Source organism: Hypanus sabinus, unplaced genomic scaffold (genome assembly GCF_030144855.1).
Source record: "Hypanus sabinus isolate sHypSab1 unplaced genomic scaffold, sHypSab1.hap1 scaffold_1219, whole genome shotgun sequence".
Lineage (NCBI taxonomy): Eukaryota > Metazoa > Chordata > Chondrichthyes > Myliobatiformes > Dasyatidae > Hypanus > Hypanus sabinus.
In genome coordinates, this window is record NW_026779280.1 from 103700 (window position 1) to 126068 (window position 22369).

Consider the following 22369-nt stretch of genomic DNA (forward strand, 5'->3'; position numbering starts at 1 on the left):
AGTCGGCCGGGAACGGGGGACATTGACTGTGTTCCTGAAGATGCGATTAGTTTAAAATGGCATCATGTCTGCACACGCATGGTACATCTACTATTTTACGTTCTATGACCGACTACAGATCTGAACTCCGCCATCTCCGCCTTCCTGTCAAATTGTGACGATCACCAACTGTTTCGGTTGACGAGATTCTACAAGGAGCGACTGGAGCAGGCGATTGAGGAGGGCGTGGAGGGAGTCAGCTTCATGCTAATGAGGGAGAATCACTTCACTGGGCAGGAGTATCACGTAAGTGGAAGGGACATACACTGACTGTATATTCTACTGAATCTATCACAAACCGACAGAACCGGTGTAACGACACCTCTGGGCTGTAAAAATCCTGTAATGCTTGTGGTCAACATCAAGAAAAGAGTTTTCATTTGCGAAAAACCCTGAACTTTTATTAACCAACACAATCCTCTCTCCAGTTTTCTGATCACATTCATTTATAGACAGATTAGTATACAGGCAATGATTGACTGGTGAATTTAGTGATGTGACACTTGACGGACATTGCAAGTGGACAGATAACCACTCTACACCACTCATCACATCATGTTCCCAATGGTCGACCTTAATGGCCACTGACCAATCTGTGTTCTCCTGATGACCCACGGGTCTCCCACAAATCAAATATATAGTGACTTATTTCTCAGCTCATTCTCGGTCGACCTTCAACCCCATCGTCAGTTCAACACTGACTGTCATCTCTCATTTGAACTGCTGACCCTTTTTTTGATCAATATCCCAACATGCCTCATGGTTCTGTTACTTCTGTTCCTTGTGACTTCCAATTTGAGTTTGTAATTACCATAGCATATACTGTTAACATGGGAAGTGCAACATTAGTGCCACTGAAAATATTCCAAACATCTACAGCTAACATAGAATTACAAGGAAACAGCTTTCCAATGGTCCACGTGCTACTGGACTGCGTTCACCTTTTACCACCTAGAATGAATATTAGTGAAGAGCCAGACACCATACTGAGCATTGCATTCCACATGAGGCAGCTGAGAATTTCAGTCCAAACTTCTTACTCAACATTACCACCAGTCGGCTTTGGTCTGTGACACATACACAATAGTCCTGAGTTTGCTGGCTGCTCCTCACTGCCAGTTCCCAGCTGTTGGCTGGCACTGGACCCCTCATGGATCCTGGCAGTGAAGGGTGAAGCTGCTGCGGTTCACCAGGGATTACCCTGGCAAAACTCAACAGTGGCCCGGCCATAGTTTCACCTAGTCATAGTCATCAAACCTTACAGTACAGCAACAGGCTCTTCTGCCCACCTAGTCCACACCGACGTATTATCTGCTTAGTCCCATTGATCTGAACTCGGACTGGAGACGTCCAAAACTCCCCCATTGAATGAACTTATCCAAACTGATCTTAAATAATCAACTGGAATGTACATCGACTAATTAAGATGGCAGCACGCTCCGCGCTCTTCAGCAACCTCTGAGTGAACAGGTTCCCCTTCACTTTGCCTTTCACCTGTCATCATTACCCTATGATCTCTAATTCCAGTCTCACTCAACCTCAGTAATAAATGCATTTTCGCAATAACTCTCTGTATACCTTTTATAAACTTGTATATCTCTTTCACATCTCTCATGGTCCTCCGACACTCTATGGAATAATGTCCTAGCCTATTCACACTTCCTCTATATCTTAGATCCTCAACTCCTGGTAACAATCTGTATTTAATTCAGCATTCGTTCAATCTTATTGATATCCTTTCAGGAGGTAGATGTACACATTGCTTCAATTTAGCCTCTGAAACATCAACTTCGACATAATATTCCAACGTCTGTATTCAATATTTTGATTTACAAAGCCCCATGTCCAAAAAGCTTTACAACGCCATCTACCTTCGATAATACTTTCAAGAAATTTTGGATCTGTATCACTTTGCAGTATCTCATCACACTTCCTACTCTTGTCATTGGTACCAACGTGGACCAAGACCTGCTCATCCTGCCCTTAAGGAAGTTTCAGAGTCGATACGAGATATCACTGACCTTGGTAACACACCATCCAAAAATCCTGTTCTCGTAAATAGAATCTCCAGTCTATTCTCCTGATCATTTTATTCCCCGTCAGTGAATCTCAGCACTTCTCATCCCTTCCGAGTCACAAAGCCAAACTCAGAGCCAGAGGCATAATCACCGTGGCTTTCCTCTGCGAGGCCATACCCCGAAACAGAAAGCCGTATCCCTGTTACAAAGAGTTTCCTGTAGTGGCTGCCTGTTCCCTTCCCCCTCCTGACAGTCACCCAGTTCCCTGTGTTCCGGGCCTTGTGTACAGCTCCCTCCCTGTATGGCCTGTCAGTCAATCTCTCAGCCTCCGGAATGATCCTGAGTTCACCCAGCTCCAGCTTCAATTCCTCAGCACAGTCTGTATTAAGCTGCAGCTGGATGAAATTCCTGAAGGTGTAGTTATCGGGGACACTGAACGTCTCCCTGTCTTGCCGCATCCTGTAGGAAGAGCATCCCACTATCCTGCCTGGCTTTCCCACTGTTCTAACCGTGAAAAAGAGAAGGGAAATATTACCCAAGATCAACCCAAGCCTCCGCCTCTCCTCAATGAACCCTCTCTGACACAAAGCATCAATAACCTACTCTATCTCTGGCTCACTCACATTATGACTGCTTTGCTTAAACATTGCCAAGTGGATAAGTACCCCGCAATCTGTGGCGTTCAGAAAGTCATCATTGGCCATGCTAACTTCTTTTAATTTCTTTTTCCTGCTGCGAACAATTGCTGTCAGTGATTTGCGACGAGCAGAATGTGCTGGGTCTGTCCATGTTCAGGGTAGATTTGAACCCATCCCTCCGTTCCTCAATATATTCCCCATTGTTCATTACAGAGCGTGACTGAGCTCGCGGAGAAGGGAAACCGAGCGGGCGCTTCCAAACTCCTCCTAGATCTGGTGATGGAGAGAGGCTCCGGGGCCCGGAAGGTGATGTGGGAATCCTTTGTGAAACTGCACCACCATTTACCGAAGCTGAGCAGAATATTGAATGAAATACGGGAGCGAGGTACGGTGTACAATACACTGTGTGTTACAGATGTAAATGCTGATGAGTTTACAGTATTACACAGAACAGACTTCATGCAGGTAAATCTGTTTGAACAGGTGACGGCCAGTTCGCCTACATGGACACTGAGCGGGATTTCTCTGAAGTGCCCAAACATCTGAAAGGTAAGTGATGGAATGGAAATCTGAAAGTCTGTATTTCACACTGAGAGTCAGAATACGTCTCTGTAGAGGCCTGTTTAGAGACTGTCAGTCTGGGAGACAGGTTTTTGTTGTTATTTCACACTGAGAGCCTGAATACGTCTCTTTAGAGGCCTGTTTAGAGACTGTCAGTCTGGGAGACAGGTTTTTGTTGTTATTTCACACTGAGAGTCTGAATACGTCTCTTTAGAGGCCTGTTTAGAGACGGTCAGAGTCTGGGAGACAGGTTTTTGTTGTTATTTCACTCTGAGAGTCTGAATACGTATCTTTAGAGGCCTGTTTAGAGACTGTCAGAGTCTGGGAGACAGTTTTTGTTGTTATTTCACACTGAGAGTCTGAATACATCTCTTTAGAGGCCTGTTTAGAGACTGTCAGAGTCTGGGAGACAGGTTTTTCTTGTTATTTCACACTGAGAGTCTGAATACGTGTCTGTAGAGGCCTGTTTAGAGACTGTCAGAGTCTGGGAGACAGGTTTTGTTGTTATTTCACACTGAGAGTCTGAATACGTGTCTGTAGAGGCCTGTTTAGAGACTGTCAGAGTCTGGGAGACAGGTTTTGTTGTTATTTCACACTGAGAGTCTGAATACGTCTCTTTAGAGGCCTGTTTAGAGACTGTCAGAGTCTGGGAGACAGGTTTTTGTTGTTATTTCACACTGAGAGTCTGAATACGTCTCTTTAGAGGCCTGTTTAGTGACTGTTAGAGTCTGAGAGACAGGTTTTGTTGCTGTGGCTGGAGGACACGAAGCAATTTGCATTTGTCACAACACCTTTTCTGTGGGGCCGAGTATCTGGAGATTTGACAAAACTGAAGCCAAACCATTCCAATTGGAACATCCAACTCCAGCAAGGGAAATCTCGCACCTCCGATCCAAAGTGGAGCCGAGATTTGTTGTTATTCCTCCATACGAACATGACATGGGAGCAGAATTAGGCCATTCAGCCCATCAGTCTGCTCCGCCATTCCATCATGGCTGATCCCCGATTCCACACAACACCATACACCTGCCTTCTCGCCATATCCTTTGATGCCCTGACCGATCAGGAACTTCTGCCTTCATTACATCCATGGACTCGGCCTCCACTGCAGTCTGAGCCAGAGCCTTACAGACAGTCATTATTCTCTGGCTCAAAGAGTCCTCCTTACCTGTTGTAAAGGATCGCCCCTCAATTTTGAGGCCCTGGCCCCTAGTTCTGGATGCACCTGCCACAGGAAACATCCTTTCCACATCCACCCTATCTGGTCCTTTCAACATTCTGCAGGTTTAAAAGAGATTCCCTTGCATTCCTTAAAATTCCAGTGAGTACAGGCCCAAAGTTGCCAAAACACACCCCATATGTTAACTCCTTCATTCCCGGAATCATCCTCCTGAATCTCCTCGGGACTCTCTCTAATGACCACACATCTTTTCAGAGGTACTGAAAAGCTGTTGACAATACTCCTGTAGTGCAGCCTGACTATACAGTCTTGTAAAGGCTCAGCATTTATATTCGATTCCCTTTTTTGCCACCTTTACCACAGACTCAACCTTTAAACTAATCTTCTGTGAGTTTTGCTCGAGGCTCCGATGTCCCTTTGAAGTCGCTCTGCACCTCTGATTCTTGGAACTTCTTCCTATTTAGTTAATAGTCCGCTCCTTTCACCAAAATGCATTATCATACATTTCCAACAATGAATTCCATCTGCCACCTTTTAGCCAATTTTTCCAATATGTCTCAGTCCTGTTGCAATTGCACTACCGACCCCTCCACCTATCTCTCTATCATCCGCAAACTTTACCACAAATACATACATTCAATCATCTAAATCATTGACAAACAATCTGAAAGTCAGCGGTCCCAATACTAATCCCTGAGGAACACCACCGGTCACTGGCAGCCAACCAGAAAAGGCCCCTTTTATTCCCACTCGCTGCCTGCTGCCTGTCAGCAATTCCGCTGCACGTGCCAGTATCTTTCCTGTGACGCCATAGATTTTTATCTGGTTAAGCAGACTCCTGTGCAGCAGCTTATCAAATGCCTTCTGAAAATCCAAGTAAATGGCATCCACTGACTCCTTTGTCCACCCTGCTTCTTACTTCCAGGGTGAATTCCAACAGAAACCATGCTAACTTATATTGTCATTAGTCTCCAAGTCAATCGAAACCTCAAACTTAATAAGAGACTCCAACTCTTTCCCAGTCGCTGAGGTTTGGCTAACTGGCCGATAATTTTCCTTCTTTTGCCTTCCTCCCTTCGTAAAGACCAGAGTGACAGTTGCAATCTTCCAGTCCTCCGGGACCATGCCAGAATAAAGTGATTCTTCAAAGATCATGACCAATCAGCAACCTCTCTCAGATCTCTGGGATGCAGTCCATCTGGCCCAGGTGACTTTGCACCTGAAGAGCTTTCAGTATGCCGAGATGCTTTTCTTTTGTGATAGCAATGGCAGTCACTCCTACTGCCTGTCACTCGCAGACTGCTAGCGTCTAGAACAGTGAAGAAATATGCAGAGTGCACATTCTCCAGTGTTCCAGCATGGACTCTCACCTCCCTTTTAATCTTTATGTAACTGAAAGAAAGTGTTTATTATCCTGCTTTATATTATTGGCTTTGCTGTCCTCATATTTCATCTTTTCCCTACTTATAGTTTTTTTAGATGACTATTGTTATCTTGTACGCCCTTTCCTCGGCTTTTATGCAATCCTTAACTTCCATTGTCACCCATGGTTGCCTGCACGTGTCACTTTAGAACTTCTTCCTCCGTGGGCCGTATCCATCCTGCAACTTGAGACCTATTCCAAAAAGCTTCAGCCATCTCCGCTAGTATCCTTCTCCAATCTACCTGGGAAAGCTTCTCTCTCGTGCCTCTGTAATTCGCTTTATTCCATTGCGATACTGATACTGTAAGTTATGCTTCTCCCTCTCAAATGGTATTATGAATTCACTCATATTATGATCACTATCTCTTAATGGTTCTTTTACATTAAGCTCCCTCATAAGATCAGGGTTATTACACAACACCCAATCAAAGACAGCCTTTCACTGAGTTGTCTCAAGCACAAGCTGCTCTGAAACGCAATCGCGTGGGAATTCAATATATTCCCTCTCTTGCAATCTGATTCCTGACGTTCGTTTGACTTTCTTATTCCCCGTGCACATTGAAGTCCTTCATTACAACTGCGTCATTGGCTTTAACACACGCCTTTTCCAACTCCCTTTGCAATCTCAACCCCACACATTCGCTATTTTCAGGCCAATATAGGGTCCCTATAAAGCTTTTTTTTTAACTCTTACAGTTTCCTATCTCCACCCACAAAGCTTCAACATTCTCTAACCCTATGTCACCTCTTTCTACAGATGTGATTCCACCTTGAACCAGCACAGCCACATCACCAACGCCTATGCCTTCCTGCCAGTCCTCTCGATAAGACGTAAATCTTTAAACGTTAAGCTCCCAGCTATGGTCTTCTTTCAGCCATGACTCAGTGATGCCCACGACATCATAATGACCAATCTCTAATTGCGCCAAAAGTTCGTCCACCTTATTCTGAATGTTCCGTGCATTTAAACACAAGGCGTTCAGTCCTGCATCTGCGCCTTTTTGAATGCTGTCTATGCAGTACAATTTAACAGTTTGCTCTCTCTGTATTTGAAAACATTCATTGGCTTGTCCACCCTAACATTCATCTTAAACCCATCATCTACTTGTGAAACTGCTGGTTCATCCACAGCTCTATTGTCCTAGTTCCGGTCCCCCGGCCATTTTAGGGTAAAACACTCCCAACAGCTCCAGTAAATCTGCCCATAAGAGTATTGGTCCTCATCGGATTCACATGCAACCCGTGCCTTTTGTACAGCTCCTACCTGCCCCGGAAGTGGTCCCAATTATCCAGAAATCTGAATTCCTGCTCCCTGCTCCAAATGCTCTGCCACACATTTTTCTGCCACCTCATTCTCTTCCCATTACCACTGCCATCCTCTTCAGCTTCCTGCTCTTCCGCACATCATCGGGGAATTGCCTGGGTTCATGTACCAGCTCCTCGGAGAATAAGAGACTGTAGACCAGTGCGGGGTGTGTTACATCGAGACTGGCTCAGCCTGGAAAAGGAAACAGAAATTATGTTCCTTTTCTGAGGCGCAGTACAGACAGCTTAATCCTAAAGGAGTGTCAAGAACATGGGGTCCATTGTGAGAGAAGTAAAAGTCAATAGAACAAGTAAATGCCCCCTCCCCCACTGTTACCCTCTGCAGGGTTGCACAGTTCAGCAGAAGCTGAGCAGTGAAAGCAGTGAAACCACCCGCTCCACACAACACTCTCCTCTCCAGAATCACGTGTGCACTTGCTGCTCGCTGGAACACCGGGGAATCTGCAAACTACCAACAGAGGGGAGAGTGGAGCCTTTAACAGCGGATCAGAGTCAGATCAGAACTGTTTCTGGGCCGTCGTTCAGTTTCAAACACTCTAATCTCTGATCACCCGATTTCACCTGAACAGTGTCTTTAACGAGTATATGTTGTGAGCTCCATGTTCATCAGATCAGGCATTGACAACCTATTTCTGTCCGTCATAAGATGTTCAACAGAAACACAAGGAGACTCTGCGGACAGAGACTGAAAAACTGAGAGTGAACACGATCCTGATGAGGGAGAAGGTGAAGGTTTTCCAGCTGGTTGATCGATACGCTGAGCTCACGGTCATTTCTACTGTTCGAGATCGGACACTGGTGGAACATGAGCTGCTGGCAAGAGGCAGAGACCACGAGGAGTGGAGAGAAAAAGATCTCCGTGGTAAGCTGGAAAAAATCCGTACTGATCAGTTATTCAAGAAGAGCTTTGTTCAAAAATTGCAAAGATATTTCTTTGGAAACAAATCAGGGATGTCCGCAGCAGTGGCCGGAGTCCCAGGGATCGGGAAAACAACAATGGTACAAAAGATTGTTTACGACTGGGCCACGGGGAAGATATACCAACAATTCCAGTTTGTCTTCAGTTTCAAATTCCGGGATTTAAACACCATTAACTGCAGAATAAACCTGAAGGAACTGATTCTGCATCATTATCCCTACTTTGGGAATATCCTGGGAGAGATCTGGAAACAGACAGAGGGACTGCTGTTCATATTCGACGGATTGGATGAATTCAAGGACAAAATCAACTTTGTTGATGGTCGGAGAGACACAGAATCACAGTGCACAGATCCTGAATTCAAGTGCAAGGTGTCTGATATTGTGTACAGTTTAATCCAGGGCAAGCTGCTCCCAGGGTGTTCAGTGCTGGTGACCACCCGCCCCACTGCGTTACATTTATTGGAAAAGGCGGATATCAGTGTCTGGGCTGAAATCCTGGGATTTGTTGGTGAGGAACGGAAGGAATATTTCATCAGGTATTTTGAAGATCAGACGGAGGCAGAAGCAGTTTTCAAACACGTGAAGGAGAACGAGATCCTGTACACCATGAGCTACAACCCCTCCTACTGCTGGATCCTTGCTCTGGTACTGGGCCCCTTCTTCACACAAAGAGTCAGGGACCCGCAGCGAGTTCCCAAGACCATCACCCAACTGTACTCCTACTATATTTACAACATCCTGAAAAACCATGGCCGTGAGATTGAGAACCCCCGTGATGTGTTACTCAGAGTTGGTCAGATGGCCTTCAGAGGAGTGTCGGAGAAGAAGATTGTGTTTACAGGTGGAGATTTGATCAACTACAATCTGCAGCCTTCCCAGTTTCTGTCCGGGTTCCTGATGGAGCTTTTGGAGAGAGAGGATTCTGCCCAGAGCGTGGTGTACACATTCCCACACCTCACCATCCAAGAGTTTGTAGCTGCAGTCGCACAATTCCTGATCCCAGATGGCAGAGATATCATGAAACTCCTCACTGAAGCCCACTGCGTGAGGGATGGGCGATTTGAGGTATTTCTCCGTTTTGTTGCTGGTCTCTCCAACCCAATGACAGCTCGGAGTCTGGAGGAGTTTCTGGGTCCATTTCCCAATGAAACAACCTGCCGGGTGATTGACTGGGTGAAGGAGGAGGTTAAACGCCGAAGTGGAAACACAAGGAGTGAAGCTGGTAAAAGGAGCCTCCTGAACACATTGCACTATCTGTTTGAGTCTCAGAATCGTGGACTGGCTCAGGCCGCACTGGGATCTGTGGAAAGGATTTCACTCAGTGGAATGACACTGACCCCGATTGACTGCGCGGTCCTGTCTCATGTCATCGGACTCTGTGATACAATAAAACAGCTCGACCTGGAGAACTGCCACATTCAGTATGAGGGAATACAGCGGCTGGGACCCGGGTTGCATAAGTGCCAGGAGTTGAGGTAACTTGATTTATCTCTCACTCTGATCTGTGAAACTGTTCCATTGTGTTGTTTCAATGTAAAGGAATTTTGGTAAATTTGTAGTAAATCAGATTGTGAAGAATTGTGACAAATGCCCAGGGGATCAGTCAGTAATTCCCCAAGGACGGGAGGGTTCTGTGGATCCTTGTGAAGGGATGTTGAAGACTTCATCAGATCAGTGAACAACGACCATTGGTTGAATGGTAGTAAATCACAGGAATGGCCGTGTTTCTCGCTGCCTGTGACACGTCCATTGACAATGTTCCTTCCCACTGTGACTGACACCCAGACCGACACTGACTGTAGCAGGTGGGTCAGAGAGTCACACCCCCTTCCCGGTGAGGGACAAGAGACCGTCAGCAGACTGTCCCAGTGAGAAGGAAAGAAATACCATTGTGAGATTGTCCTCCCACTGCCCTTCCCCGTGTGTGACTTTGCTCACTTCCAGATACACAAAGAGCGAGGGCGCATCTCCTCTGGGTCTCTGTTCAGACCCAACACACACGTACAAAAAATGTCTGCGTCCTCTCGTCTTGTAGGATTATCGTTTACCCTTGAAATCCTCCTGTGGGACTTCTCATCCCAATCTCCCTTCCATTCTTTGGAATCTCGCCCCCATCCCCATTCCTCCCGTGGACTCTCTATTACCATTTCCTCATCCTCCTGTGGGATGTCTTGTCCACACACCCCACCACCCTTCCTGTGAGATCTCTCTTCCCTATCCCCCTTCCTTTTGTGGGATCTCTCCTCCCCATCCCTCTTCCTCCTGTGGGATCTCTCTTCCCCATCCCCCTTGCTCCTGTGAGATCGCTCTTCCCCATCCCCCTTCCTTCTATGGATTTCTCTTCCCTATCCCTTCCTGCTGTTGGAATTCTCTTCCCCATACCCTTTCCTCCTGTGGGATCTCTCTCCCCCATCGAATTCTTCCTGTCGGATCTCTCTTTGGCATGCCCCATTGTCCTGTGGAATTTCTCTTCCCCGACCCCCTTCCTCCTGTGAGATTTCTCTTCCCAATCCCACATCCTCCTGTGGGAACTCTGTTCCACATCCCTCTTCCTCCTGGCCGATCTCTTAACCCCTTCCCCCTTCATCCTGTTTATTTTCTGTCTATATCCCCCTTCCTCCTGTGGGATCTCTCTTCCCCATGCCTCATCCTCCCGTGGGATCTCTCTTCCACACTCCCATGCCGGCTGTGGGATCTCCCTTCCCCATCCCCCGACCTCCTGTGGGATCTCTTCCCCATCCCCATTCCCCTTTTGCTTGTGGGAACTCTCCTCCCCATAGAATCATAAAATCATAGAACACTACAGCACAGAAAACAAGCCATTCGGTCCTTCTAGTCTGTACCGAAACCTTATTCCGCTAGTTCCATTGACCTGCTCCCAGTCCATAACCCTCCAGTCCTCTCCCATCCATGTATCTATCCAATTTATTCTTAAAGCTTAAGAGTGTCCGTATTTTCCACATCAGATGGCAGCTCGTTCCACACTCTCACCACACTCTGAGTGAATTTCCTCCTAATGCTCCCCCTAAACCTTTCCCCTTTCACGCTGAAGCCATGTCTTCTCATATTTATCTCTCCTAATCTATGTGGAAAGAGCCTATTCGCATTTACCCTGTCTATACCCTCATAATATTGTAAACCTCTATCAAATCTCCCCTCATTCTTCTGCACTCCAAGGAATAAAGTCGTAACCTGTTCAATCTTTCCCTGTAACTCAACTCCTGAAGACCTGGCAACATCCTAGTAAATCTTCTCTGCACTTTTTCAAACTTACCGATATCCTTCCTATAGTTAGGTGATCAGAACTGCACACAATACTCCAAATTTTGCCTCACCAATGTCTTATACAACCTCACCATAATATTCCAACTCCTATACTCAGTACTTTGATTTATGAATGACAGGATGCCAAAAGCCTTCTTTACAACCCTGTCTACCTGTGATGCCACTTTCAGGAAATTATGTATCGGAACCCCCAGCTCCCTTTGTTCCTCCGCACTCTTCAGTGCCCTACCATTTATCGTGTATGTCGTACCTTGATTTGTCCTTCCAAAATGGAACACCTCACACTTGTCTGCATTAAATTCCATCTGCCATTTTCTGGCCCATTCTTCCAGTTGGTTCAGATCCCTCTGCAAGCTTTGAAAGCCTTCCTCGCTGTCCACAATGCCTACATCTTAGTGTCATCCGCAAACCTGTTGATACAATTTATCTCATTATCATCTAGATAATTGATACAGACAACAAACAACAATGGTCCCAGCACAGATCCCTGAGACACACCACTAGTCACAGGCCTCCAGTCTGAGAAGCAATCATCCACTACCACTCTCTGTCTTCTCCCACACAGTCAATTCAAATCCAGTTTACAACCTCTCCATGGATACCTAGTGTCTGAACCTTCTGAACTAACCTTTTATGTGGAACTTTGTCAACGGCCTTACAAAAGTCAATGTAGACATCATCCACAGCCTTTCCTTCATATGTATTCTTGGTAACATCCTCGAAAAACACTACAGGATTCATTAAACATGGTCTACCACACACAAAGCCATGCTGACTATCTTTTATCAGCCCTTGGCTGTCCAAATCCTTGTATATCCGATCTCTCAGAACACCTTCCAATAATTTACCTACTACTGATGTCAGGCTCACTGGCCTGTAATGACCTGGTGTACTTTTGGAGCCTTTTTCAAACAACAGAACAACATGAGCTACCCTCCAATCCTCCGGCACCACACCCCTGGCTGAGGACATTTTAAATATTTCTGCCAGGGCCCCTGCAATTTCTACACAAGTCTCTCTCAAGGTCCGAGGGAATATCACGTCAGGCCCGGGGGATTAATCTACCTTTATTCACTGTAAGGCAGCAAGCAGCTCCTCCTCTTTAAACTCTATATGTTCCATGACACTACTGTTTGTTTCCCTTAATTCCATATCCGCTATGCCAGTTTCCTGAGTAAACACTGACGCAAAAAAACTGTTTAAGATCTCCCCCATCTCGTGAGGCTCCACACAGAGACGACCACTCTGAACTTCTAGGGGACCAATTTTGTCCTTTACTATCCTTTTACTCTTAATATACTTGTAGAAACCCTTCGGGTTTACCTTCACATTATCCGCCAAAGCAACCTCATGTCTTCTTTTTGCCTTCCTGATTTCCTTCTTTAGTATTTGCTTACATTTTCTATACTCTTCAAGTACCTCATTTGTTCCTTGTTTCCTATAGCTGCTAAACACCTACTTAAGCAGATCGCCAATATCCCTTGAAAACCAAGGTTCCCTCTGCCTGTTAACTTTGCCTTTAATCCTGGCAGGAACATGCAAACTCTGCACTCTCAAAATTTCACCCTTGAAGGCGTTCCACTTACTGAACACATCCTTGCCAGAAAACAACTTATCCCAATCCACTCTTCCCGGATCTTCTCTCATTTCCACAAAATTGGCCCTTCTCCAATTCAGAACCTTAACTGGCGGACCAGTCCTATCCTCATCCATCATTATCTTGAAACTAATGACATTATGGTCACTGGACCCAAAATGTTCACCGACACATACTTCTGTCACCTGACCTGTCTGGTTACTTAATAGGAGATCAGGTACTGCACCCTCTCTCGTTGATACCTCAATGTATTGATTTAGAAAACTTTCCTGACACATTTGACAAACTCCACGCCATCTAACCCTTTCCCAGAATGGGAGTCCCCGTCAATATGTGGGAAGTTAAAATCCCCTACGATTATGACTTTCTGTTTCTTACATTGGTGTGCTACCTCTCTACAGATTTGCTCCTCGAATTCTCTCTGACTACTGGGCGGTCTATAATACAACCCTATTAGTGTGGTCACATCTTCCCCGTTCCTCAGCTCCACCCATATGGCCTCTGTAGATGAACCCTCCGGGCTGTCCCGTCTACGCACAGCTGTGATATTCCCGACTGGTAATGCCACTCCGCCCCCTTTCATCCCTCCCCTCTATCACATCTGAAACAATGGAAACCCGGAACATGAAGCTGCCAGTCCTGACCCTCCTGCAAACCAAGTCTTACTAATAGCAATAATGTCGATATCATCGTGCCAATCCACGATCTAAACTCATCTGCCTTACCTGCAATACTCCTTGCATTGAAATAGATGCACCTGAGAACATTTCTATCACATACAAACCATTGATATCTGTCTATAGAAGCAGTCCTCGCATGACCCTTATCCTCCACCACCTCACTATCTGCTCTAACACTCTGGTTCCCCTCCCCCTGCAACCTTGTTTAAAACCCCCGGAGCAGAACTTGCTAACCTACCGGCCAGGATGTTAGTCCTCCAGTTCCCCTCCAGTTCAGGTGCAAACTGTCCAATTCGAACTGGTCCCACCTCCCCTGGAAGAAAGCCCAATTGTCCAGAAACGTGAACCCCTCCCTCATGCATCATCCCCTCAGCCATGTATTTAGCTGCATTATCTTCCTATTTCTAGCCTCACTAGCACGTGGCACAGGTAGCAATCCTCCTGTGAGATCTCGCTTTCCCATCCCCCTTTCATCCTCTGGGCTCTCTGTTCCCACTCCCCCATCCTTCCAACTGTTGGATCTCTCCTCAGCATCCCCTTTCCTCCAATGGGATCTCTCCTACTCATCCCCCAACCTCCTGTTTGATCTCACTTCCCCACCCACTTCCTCCTGTCTCATCTCTCTTCCCCATGCCCCATCATCCTATGTGATCTCTCTTCCCCATTCCCCTTCCTTCTGTGGGATTTCTCTCCCCCATCCACTTTCACCCTGTGGGATCTCTCATCCCCATCCCCCTTCCTCTGGTGGTATCTCTCTCTCCCATCCCCCTTCCTCCTGTGGGATCTCTTCCCCATTACCCTTCCTCCTGTGGGATCTCTCTCTCCCATCCCGCTTCTTCCTTTGGGATCTCTCTTCCCTATCCCCCTTCCTCCTGTGGGATCTCTCTTCCCCATCTCCCTTCCTCCTGTGAGATCTCTCTTCCCTATCCCCCTTCCTTTTGTGGGATCTCTCCTCCCGATCCCTCTTCCTCCTGTGGGATCTCTCTTCCCCATCCCCCTTCCTCCTGTGGGGTCTGTCTTCCCCAACCCCCTTCCTCCTGTGGGATCTCTCTTCCCCATCCCCCTTCCTCCTGTGGGATCTCTTCCCCAACCCCCTTCCTCCTGTGGGATCTCGCTTCCCCATCCCCCTTCCTCCTTTGGGATCTCTTCCCCCCCGTCCCCCTTCCTCCTGTGGCAGCTCTCTTCCCCATCCCCCTTCCTCCTCTGGGATCTCTTCCCCAACCCCCTACCTCCTGTGGGATCTCTCTTCCCCATTCCTTTAGCTTGGGTGGGTCTATTTCGCTGTGTCCCATTGACATTTCTGCATTTCGGTCAGAAACACTTTTCTCTCCATTGGGGAATGGGACAGTATATGTGGGGTTTAGAGGGTCACACCGACAGACGAAATTACCGACATTCGGTAAATACACTGGAGCTGGGCAGTGAGGGACAGTGACAGTGATGGGAACTCCGATCAGTGATTCACTGGACAGTTTAATGTTTCCTGAAATATCCGAGTGACAGAAATTCCCCCAGACCCACAGTTTGAATCAGTTTGTTTATCAATCTGTCTGTTTGTGTTTAGACTTGGGCATAATGACCTGGGAGATTCAGGAGTGAAACTGGTGTCTGCGGCTCTGAGGAACCCGGAGTGTAAAATACAGACACTGTGGTAAGTACCAGACTGTGGGAGATTGTGTTTACAGTCACTGGGTGTCTGACACTGAGAATGAATGTGATCAGTAGACACACAGAAAACATACAGGACAATGCAGGCCCTTCGGCCCACAAAGCCGTGCTGAACATTTTTCTACCTTAGAATTATCTCGGTTTTACCCATAGTGCTCTATATTTCTAAGCTCCATGTAGCCATCCTGGAGTTTAAAGTTTTCGCCTCCAGCAGCCCATTGTTAAAACTATGCCCTCTCGTGCTAGCCATTTCAACCCTGGGGAGAAGACTCTGACTATCTACATGATCAATGCCTCTCATTATCTTGTACACCTCTATCAAATCACCTCTCATACTCCGTCACTCCAAGAGAAAAGGCTGAGTTCACTCAACCTGTTCTCATAAGGCATGCTCCCCAATCCAGGCAACATCCTTGTAAATCTCCTCTGCACCCTGTCTATGGTTTCCACATTTCACATCCTCCTCCTCGGAGATTGCTACCCATTCCTCTTCTACCTGTGGGATCTTTCTTCCACATCCCCCTTCCTTCTGTGGGATCTTTCTTCCCCGTCCCCCCTCCTCCTGTGGGGTCTCTCCTCCCAGTCCCCCTTCCTCCTGTGCGGTCCCTCCTGCCCGTCCCCCTTCCTCCTGTGGGGTCTCTCTTGCCCGTCCCCCTTCCTCCTGTGGGATCTCTCCTACCCGTCCCCCTTCCTCCTGTGGGGTCCCTCCTGCCCGTCCCCCTTCTTCCTGTGGGGTCTCTCTTGCCAATACCCCTTCCTCCTGGGGGGGTCTCTCCTCCCCGTCCCCCTTCCTCCTTTGGGGTCTCTCCTCCCCGTCCCCCTTCCTCCTGTGGGGTCTCTCCTCCCCGACCCCCTTCCGCCTGTGGGGTCTCTCGGCCCCTTCCCCCTTCCTCCTGTGGGGTCTCGGCCCCTTCCTCCTGTGGGATCTATCCTACCCGTCCCCTTTCCTCCTGTGGGGTCTCTCCTCCCCGTCCCCCTTCCTCCTGTGGGGTCTCTCCTCCCCGTCCCCCTTCCTCCTCTGGGATCTCCCCTCCCCGTCCCCCTTCCTCCTGTGGGGTCTCTCCTCCCCGTCCCCCTTCCTCCTGTGGGGTCTCTCCTCCCCGTCCCCCTTCCTCCAGTGGGGTCTCTCGGCCCCGTCCCCCTTCCTACTGTGGGGTCTCTCCTCCCCGTCACCCTTCCTCCTGTGGGGTCTCTCCTCCCCGTCCCCCTTCCTCCTGTGGGGTCTCTCCTCCCCGTCCCCCTTCCTCCTCTGGGATCTCCCCTCCCCGTCCCCCTTCCTCCTGTGGGGTCTCTCCTCCCCGTCCCCCTTCCTCCTGTGGGGTCTCTCCTCCCCGTCCCCCTTCCTCCAGTGGGGTCTCTCGGCCCCGACCCCTTCCTCCTCTGGGATCTCCCCTCCACGTCCCCCTTCCTCCTGTGGGATATCAGCTCCCCGTCCCCCTTCCTCCTGTGGGATCTATCCACCCCGTCCCCCTTCCGCCTGTGGGATCTCGTCCCAGTCCCCCTTCCGCCTGTGGGGTCTCTCCTCCCCGTCCCCCTTCCTCCTGTGGGGTCTCTCCTCCCCGTCACCATTCCTCCTGTGGGGTCTCTCCTGCCCGTCCCCCTTCCTCCTGTGGGGTCTCTCCTTCCCGTCACCCTTCCTCCTGTGGGATATCTCCTCCCCGTCCCCTTCCTCCTGTGGGATCTCCACTCCCCGTCCCCCTTCCTCCTGTGGGATCTCTCCTCACCATCCCCCTTCCTCCTGTGGGGTCTATCCTCCCCGACCCCCTTCCGCCTGTGGGGTCTCTCGGCCCTTTCCCCCTTCCTCCTGTGGGATCTCGTCCCCTTCCTCCTTCCTCCTGTGGGATCTCTCCTCCCCGTCCCCCTTCCTCCTGTGGGGTCTCTCCTCCCCGTCCCCCTTCCTCCTGTGGGGTCTCTCCACCCCGTCCCCCTTCCTCCTGTGGGGTCTCTCGGCCCCGTCCCCCTTCCTCCTCTGGGATCTCCCCTCCACGTCCCCCTTCCTCCTGTGGGATATCAGCTCCCCGTCCCCCTTCCTCCTGTGGGATCTCTCCTCCCCGTCCCCCTTCCTCCTGTGGGGTCTCTCGGCCCCGTACCCCTTCCTCCTGTGTGGTCTCTCCTCCCCGTCCCCCTTCCTCCTGTGGGGTCTCTCCTGCCCGTCCCCCTTCCTCCTGTGGGGTCTCTCCTCCCCGACCCCCTTCCGCCTGTGGGGTCTCTCGGCCCCGTCCTCCTTCCTCCTGTGGGATCTCGTCCCCTTCCCCCTTCCTCCTGTAGGATCTCGTCCCCTTCCCCCTTCCTCCAGTGGGATATCTCCTCCCCGTCCCCCTTCCTCCTGTGGGATATCTCCTCCACGTCCCTCTTAATCCTGTGGGGCCTCTCGGCCCCGTCCCCCTTCCTCCTGTGGGGTCTCTCCTCCCCGTCCCCCTTCCTCCTTTGGGGTCTCTCCTCCCTGTCCCCCTTCCTCCTGCGGGGTCTCTCCTCCACGTCCCCCTTCCCCCTGTGGGATCCCCGTGCCCCTACCCCCTGTGGGATCTCCCCTCCCTGTCCCCCTTACCCCTGTGGGATCTCCCCTCCCCGTCACCATTCCTCCTGTGGGGTCTCTCCTGCCCGTCCCCCTTCCTCCTGTGGGGTCTCTCCTTCCCGTCACCCTTCCTCCTGTGGGATATCTCCTCCCCGTCCCCTTCCTCCTGTGGGATCTCCACTCCCCGTCCCCCTTCCTCCTGTGGGATCTCTCCTCACCATCCCCCTTCCTCCTGTGGGGTCTATCCTCCCCGACCCCCTTCCGCCTGTGGGGTCTCTCGGCCCTTTCCCCCTTCCTCCTGTGGGATCTCGTCCCCTTCCTCCTTCCTCCTGTGGGATCTCTCCTCCCCGTCCCCCTTCCTCCTGTGGGGTCTCTCCTCCCCGTCCCCCTTCCTCCTGTGGGGTCTCTCCACCCCGTCCCCCTTCCTCCTGTGGGGTCTCTCGGCCCCGTCCCCCTTCCTCCTGAGGGGTCTCTCCTCCCCGTCCCCCTTCCTCCTGTGTGGTCTCTCCTCCCCGTCCCCCTTCCTCCTGTGGGATCTCTGCTCCCCGTCCCTCTTCCTCCTGTGGGGCCTCTCGGCCCCGTCCCCCTTCCTCCTGTGGGGTCTCTCCTCCCCGTCCCCCTTCCTCCTTTGGGGTCTCTCCTCCCTGTCCCCCTTCCTCCTGCGGGGTCTCTCCTCCCCGTCCCCCTTCCTCCTGTGGGGTCTCTCCTCCCCGTCCCCCTTCCTCCTCTGGGATCTCCCCTCCCCGTCCCCCTTCCTCCTGTGGGGTCTCTCCTCCCCGTCCCCCTTCCTCCTGTGGGGTCTCTCCTCCCCGTCCCCCTTCCTCCAGTGGGGTCTCTCGGCCCCGACCCCTTCCTCCTCTGGGATCTCCCCTCCACGTCCCCCTTCCTCCTGTGGGATATCAGCTCCCCGTCCCCCTTCCTCCTGTGGGATCTATCCACCCCGTCCCCCTTCCGCCTGTGGGATCTCGTCCCAGTCCCCCTTCCGCCTGTGGGGTCTCTCCTCCCCGTCCCCCTTCCTCCTGTGGGGTCTCTCCTCCCCGTCACCATTCCTCCTGTGGGGTCTCTCCTGCCCGTCCCCCTTCCTCCTGTGGGGTCTCTCCTTCCCGTCACCCTTCCTCCTGTGGGATATCTCCTCCCCGTCCCCTTCCTCCTGTGGGATCTCCACTCCCCGTCCCCCTTCCTCCTGTGGGATCTCTCCTCACCATCCCCCTTCCTCCTGTGGGGTCTATCCTCCCCGACCCCCTTCCGCCTGTGGGGTCTCTCGGCCCTTTCCCCCTTCCTCCTGTGGGATCTCGTCCCCTTCCTCCTTCCTCCTGTGGGATCTCTCCTCCCCGTCCCCCTTCCTCCTGTGGGGTCTCTCCTCCCCGTCCCCCTTCCTCCTGTGGGGTCTCTCCACCCCGTCCCCCTTCCTCCTGTGGGGTCTCTCGGCCCCGTCCCCCTTCCTCCTGAGGGGTCTCTCCTCCCCGTCCCCCTTCCTCCTGTGTGGTCTCTCCTCCCCGTCCCCCTTCCTCCTGTGGGATCTCTGCTCCCCGTCCCTCTTCCTCCTGTGGGGCCTCTCGGCCCCGTCCCCCTTCCTCCTGTGGGGTCTCTCCTCCCCGTCCCCCTTCCTCCTTTGGGGTCTCTCCTCCCTGTCCCCCTTCCTCCTGCGGGGTCTCTCCTCCCCGTCCCCCTTCCTCCTGTGGGGTCTCTCCTCCCCGTCCCCCTTCCTCCTCTGGGATCTCCCCTCCCCGTCCCCCTTCCTCCTGTGGGGTCTCTCCTCCCCGTCCCCCTTCCTCCTGTGGGGTCTCTCCTCCCCGTCCCCCTTCCTCCAGTGGGGTCTCTCGGCCCCGACCCCTTCCTCCTCTGGGATCTCCCCTCCACGTCCCCCTTCCTCCTGTGGGATATCAGCTCCCCGTCCCCCTTCCTCCTGTGGGATCTATCCACCCCGTCCCCCTTCCGCCTGTGGGATCTCGTCCCAGTCCCCCTTCCGCCTGTGGGGTCTCTCCTCCCCGTCCCCCTTCCTCCTGTGGGGTCTCTCCTCCCCGTCACCATTCCTCCTGTGGGGTCTCTCCTGCCCGTCCCCCTTCCTCCTGTGGGGTCTCTCCTTCCCGTCACCCTTCCTCCTGTGGGATATCTCCTCCCCGTCCCCTTCCTCCTGTGGGATCTCCACTCCCCGTCCCCCTTCCTCCTGTGGGATCTCTCCTCACCATCCCCCTTCCTCCTGTGGGGTCTATCCTCCCCGACCCCCTTCCGCCTGTGGGGTCTCTCGGCCCTTTCCCCCTTCCTCCTGTGGGATCTCGTCCCCTTCCTCCTTCCTCCTGTGGGATCTCTCCTCCCCGTCCCCCTTCCTCCTGTGGGGTCTCTCCTCCCCGTCCCCCTTCCTCCTGTGGGGTCTCTCCACCCCGTCCCCCTTCCTCCTGTGGGGTCTCTCGGCCCCGTCCCCCTTCCTCCTCTGGGATCTCCCCTCCACGTCCCCCTTCCTCCTGTGGGATATCAGCTCCCCGTCCCCCTTCCTCCTGTGGGATCTCTCCTCCCCGTCCCCCTTCCTCCTGTGGGGTCTCTCGGCCCCGTACCCCTTCCTCCTGTGTGGTCTCTCCTCCCCGTCCCCCTTCCTCCTGTGGGGTCTCTCCTGCCCGTCCCCCTTCCTCCTGTGGGGTCTCTCCTCCCCGACCACCTTCCGCCTGTGGGGTCTCTCGGCCCCGTCCTCCTTCCTCCTGTGGGATCTCGTCCCCTTCCCCCTTCCTCCTGTAGGATCTCGTCCCCTTCCCCCTTCCTCCAGTGGGATATCTCCTCCCCGTCCCCCTTCCTCCTGTGGGATATCTCCTCCACGTCCCTCTTCATCCTGTGGGGCCTCTCGGCCCCGTCCCCCTTCCTCCTGTGGGGTCTCTCCTCCCCGTCCCCCTTCCTCCTTTGGGGTCTCTCCTCCCTGTCCCCCTTCCTCCTGTGGGGTCTCGTACCCTTCCTCCTTCCTCCTGTGGGGTCTATCCTCCCCGTCACCCTTCCTCCTGTGGGGTCTCCCCTCCCCGTCCCCCTTCCTCCTGTGGGGTCTCCCCTCCCCGTCCCCCTTCCTCCTGTGGGATCTCTGCTCCCCGTCCCTCTTCCTCCTGTGGGGCCTCTCGGCCCCGTCCCCCTTCCTCCTGTGGGGTCTCTCCTCCCCGTCCCCCTTCCTCCTTTGGGGTCTCTCCTCCCTGTCCCCCTTCCTCCTGCGGGGTCTCTCCTCCCCGTCCCCCTTCCTCCTGTGGGGTCTCTCCTCCCCGTCCCCCTTCCTCCTCTGGGATCTCCCCTCCCCGTCCCCCTTCCTCCTGTGGGGTCTCTCCTCCCCGTCCCCCTTCCTCCTGTGGGGTCTCTCCTCCCCGTCCCCCTTCCTCCAGTGGGGTCTCTCGGCCCCGACCCCTTCCTCCTCTGGGATCTCCCCTCCACGTCCCCCTTCCTCCTGTGGGATATCAGCTCCCCGTCCCCCTTCCTCCTGTGGGATCTATCCACCCCGTCCCCCTTACGCCTGTGGGGTCTCTCCTCCCCGTCCCCCTTCCTCCTGTGGGGTCTCTCCTCCCCGTCCCCCTTCCTCCTGTGGGGTCTCTCCTCCCCGTCACCATTCCTCCTGTGGGGTCTCTCCTGCCCGTCCCCCTTCCTCCTGTGGGGTCTCTCCTTCCCGTCACCCTTCCTCCTGTGGGATATCTCCTCCCCGTCCCCTTCCTCCTGTGGGATCTCCACTCCCCGTCCCCCTTCCTCCTGTGGGATCTCTCCTCACCATCCCCCTTCCTCCTGTGGGGTCTATCCTCCCCGACCCCCTTCCGCCTGTGGGGTCTCTCGGCCCTTTCCCCCTTCCTCCTGTGGGATCTCGTCCCCTTCCTCCTTCCTCCTGTGGGATCTCTCCTCCCCGTCCCCCTTCCTCCTGTGGGGTCTCTCCTCCCCGTCCCCCTTCCTCCTGTGGGGTCTCTCCACCCCGTCCCCCTTCCTCCTGTGGGGTCTCTCGGCCCCGTCCCCCTTCCTCCTGAGGGGTCTCTCCTCCCCGTCCCCCTTCCTCATGTGTGGTCTCTCCTCCCCGTCCCCCTTCCTCCTGTGGGATCTCTGCTCCCCGTCCCCCTTCCTCCTGTGGGGTCTCTGCTCCCCGTCCCCCTTCCTCCTGTGGGGTCACTGCTCCCCGTCCCCCTGACTCCTGTAGGATCTCTCCTCCCCGTCCCTCTGACTCCTGTGGGATCTCTGCTCCCCGTCCCCGTTCCTCCTGTGGGATCTCGTCCCCGTCCACCTTCCCCCTGTGGGATCTCTCGGCCCCGTCCACCTTCCTCCTGTGGGGTCTCTCCTCCCCGTCACCATTCCTCCTGTGGGGTCTCTCCTGCCCGTCCCCCTTCCTCCTGTGGGGTCTCTCCTTCCCGTCACCCTTCCTCCTGTGGGATATCTCCTCCCCGTCCCCTTCCTCCTGTGGGATCTCCACTCCCCGTCCCCCTTCCTCCTGTGGGATCTCTCCTCACCATCCCCCTTCCTCCTGTGGGGTCTATCCTCCCCGACCCCCTTCCGCCTGTGGGGTCTCTCGGCCCTTTC

General features: G+C 52.6%; 1 protein-coding gene across 2 annotated transcripts in view; it reads left to right on the forward strand.

The window, feature by feature from the left end:
• LOC132386578 (NACHT, LRR and PYD domains-containing protein 3-like) overlaps positions 1-15853 on the forward strand; it is a 34675-nt gene extending 18822 nt beyond the window's left edge. For both annotated transcript variants that reach the window (XM_059958863.1, XM_059958862.1), the window contains exons 3-7: positions 119-285; positions 2909-3080; positions 3179-3244; positions 7832-9581; positions 15233-15853. In XM_059958863.1, the coding sequence (XP_059814846.1) occupies positions 119-285; positions 2909-3080; positions 3179-3244; positions 7832-9581; positions 15233-15323 (2246 nt within the window). In that variant the 3' untranslated portion in view covers positions 15324-15853. The remainder of the gene's footprint in view (positions 1-118; positions 286-2908; positions 3081-3178; positions 3245-7831; positions 9582-15232) is intronic.
• Positions 15854-22369: the final 6516 nt, after the last annotated feature.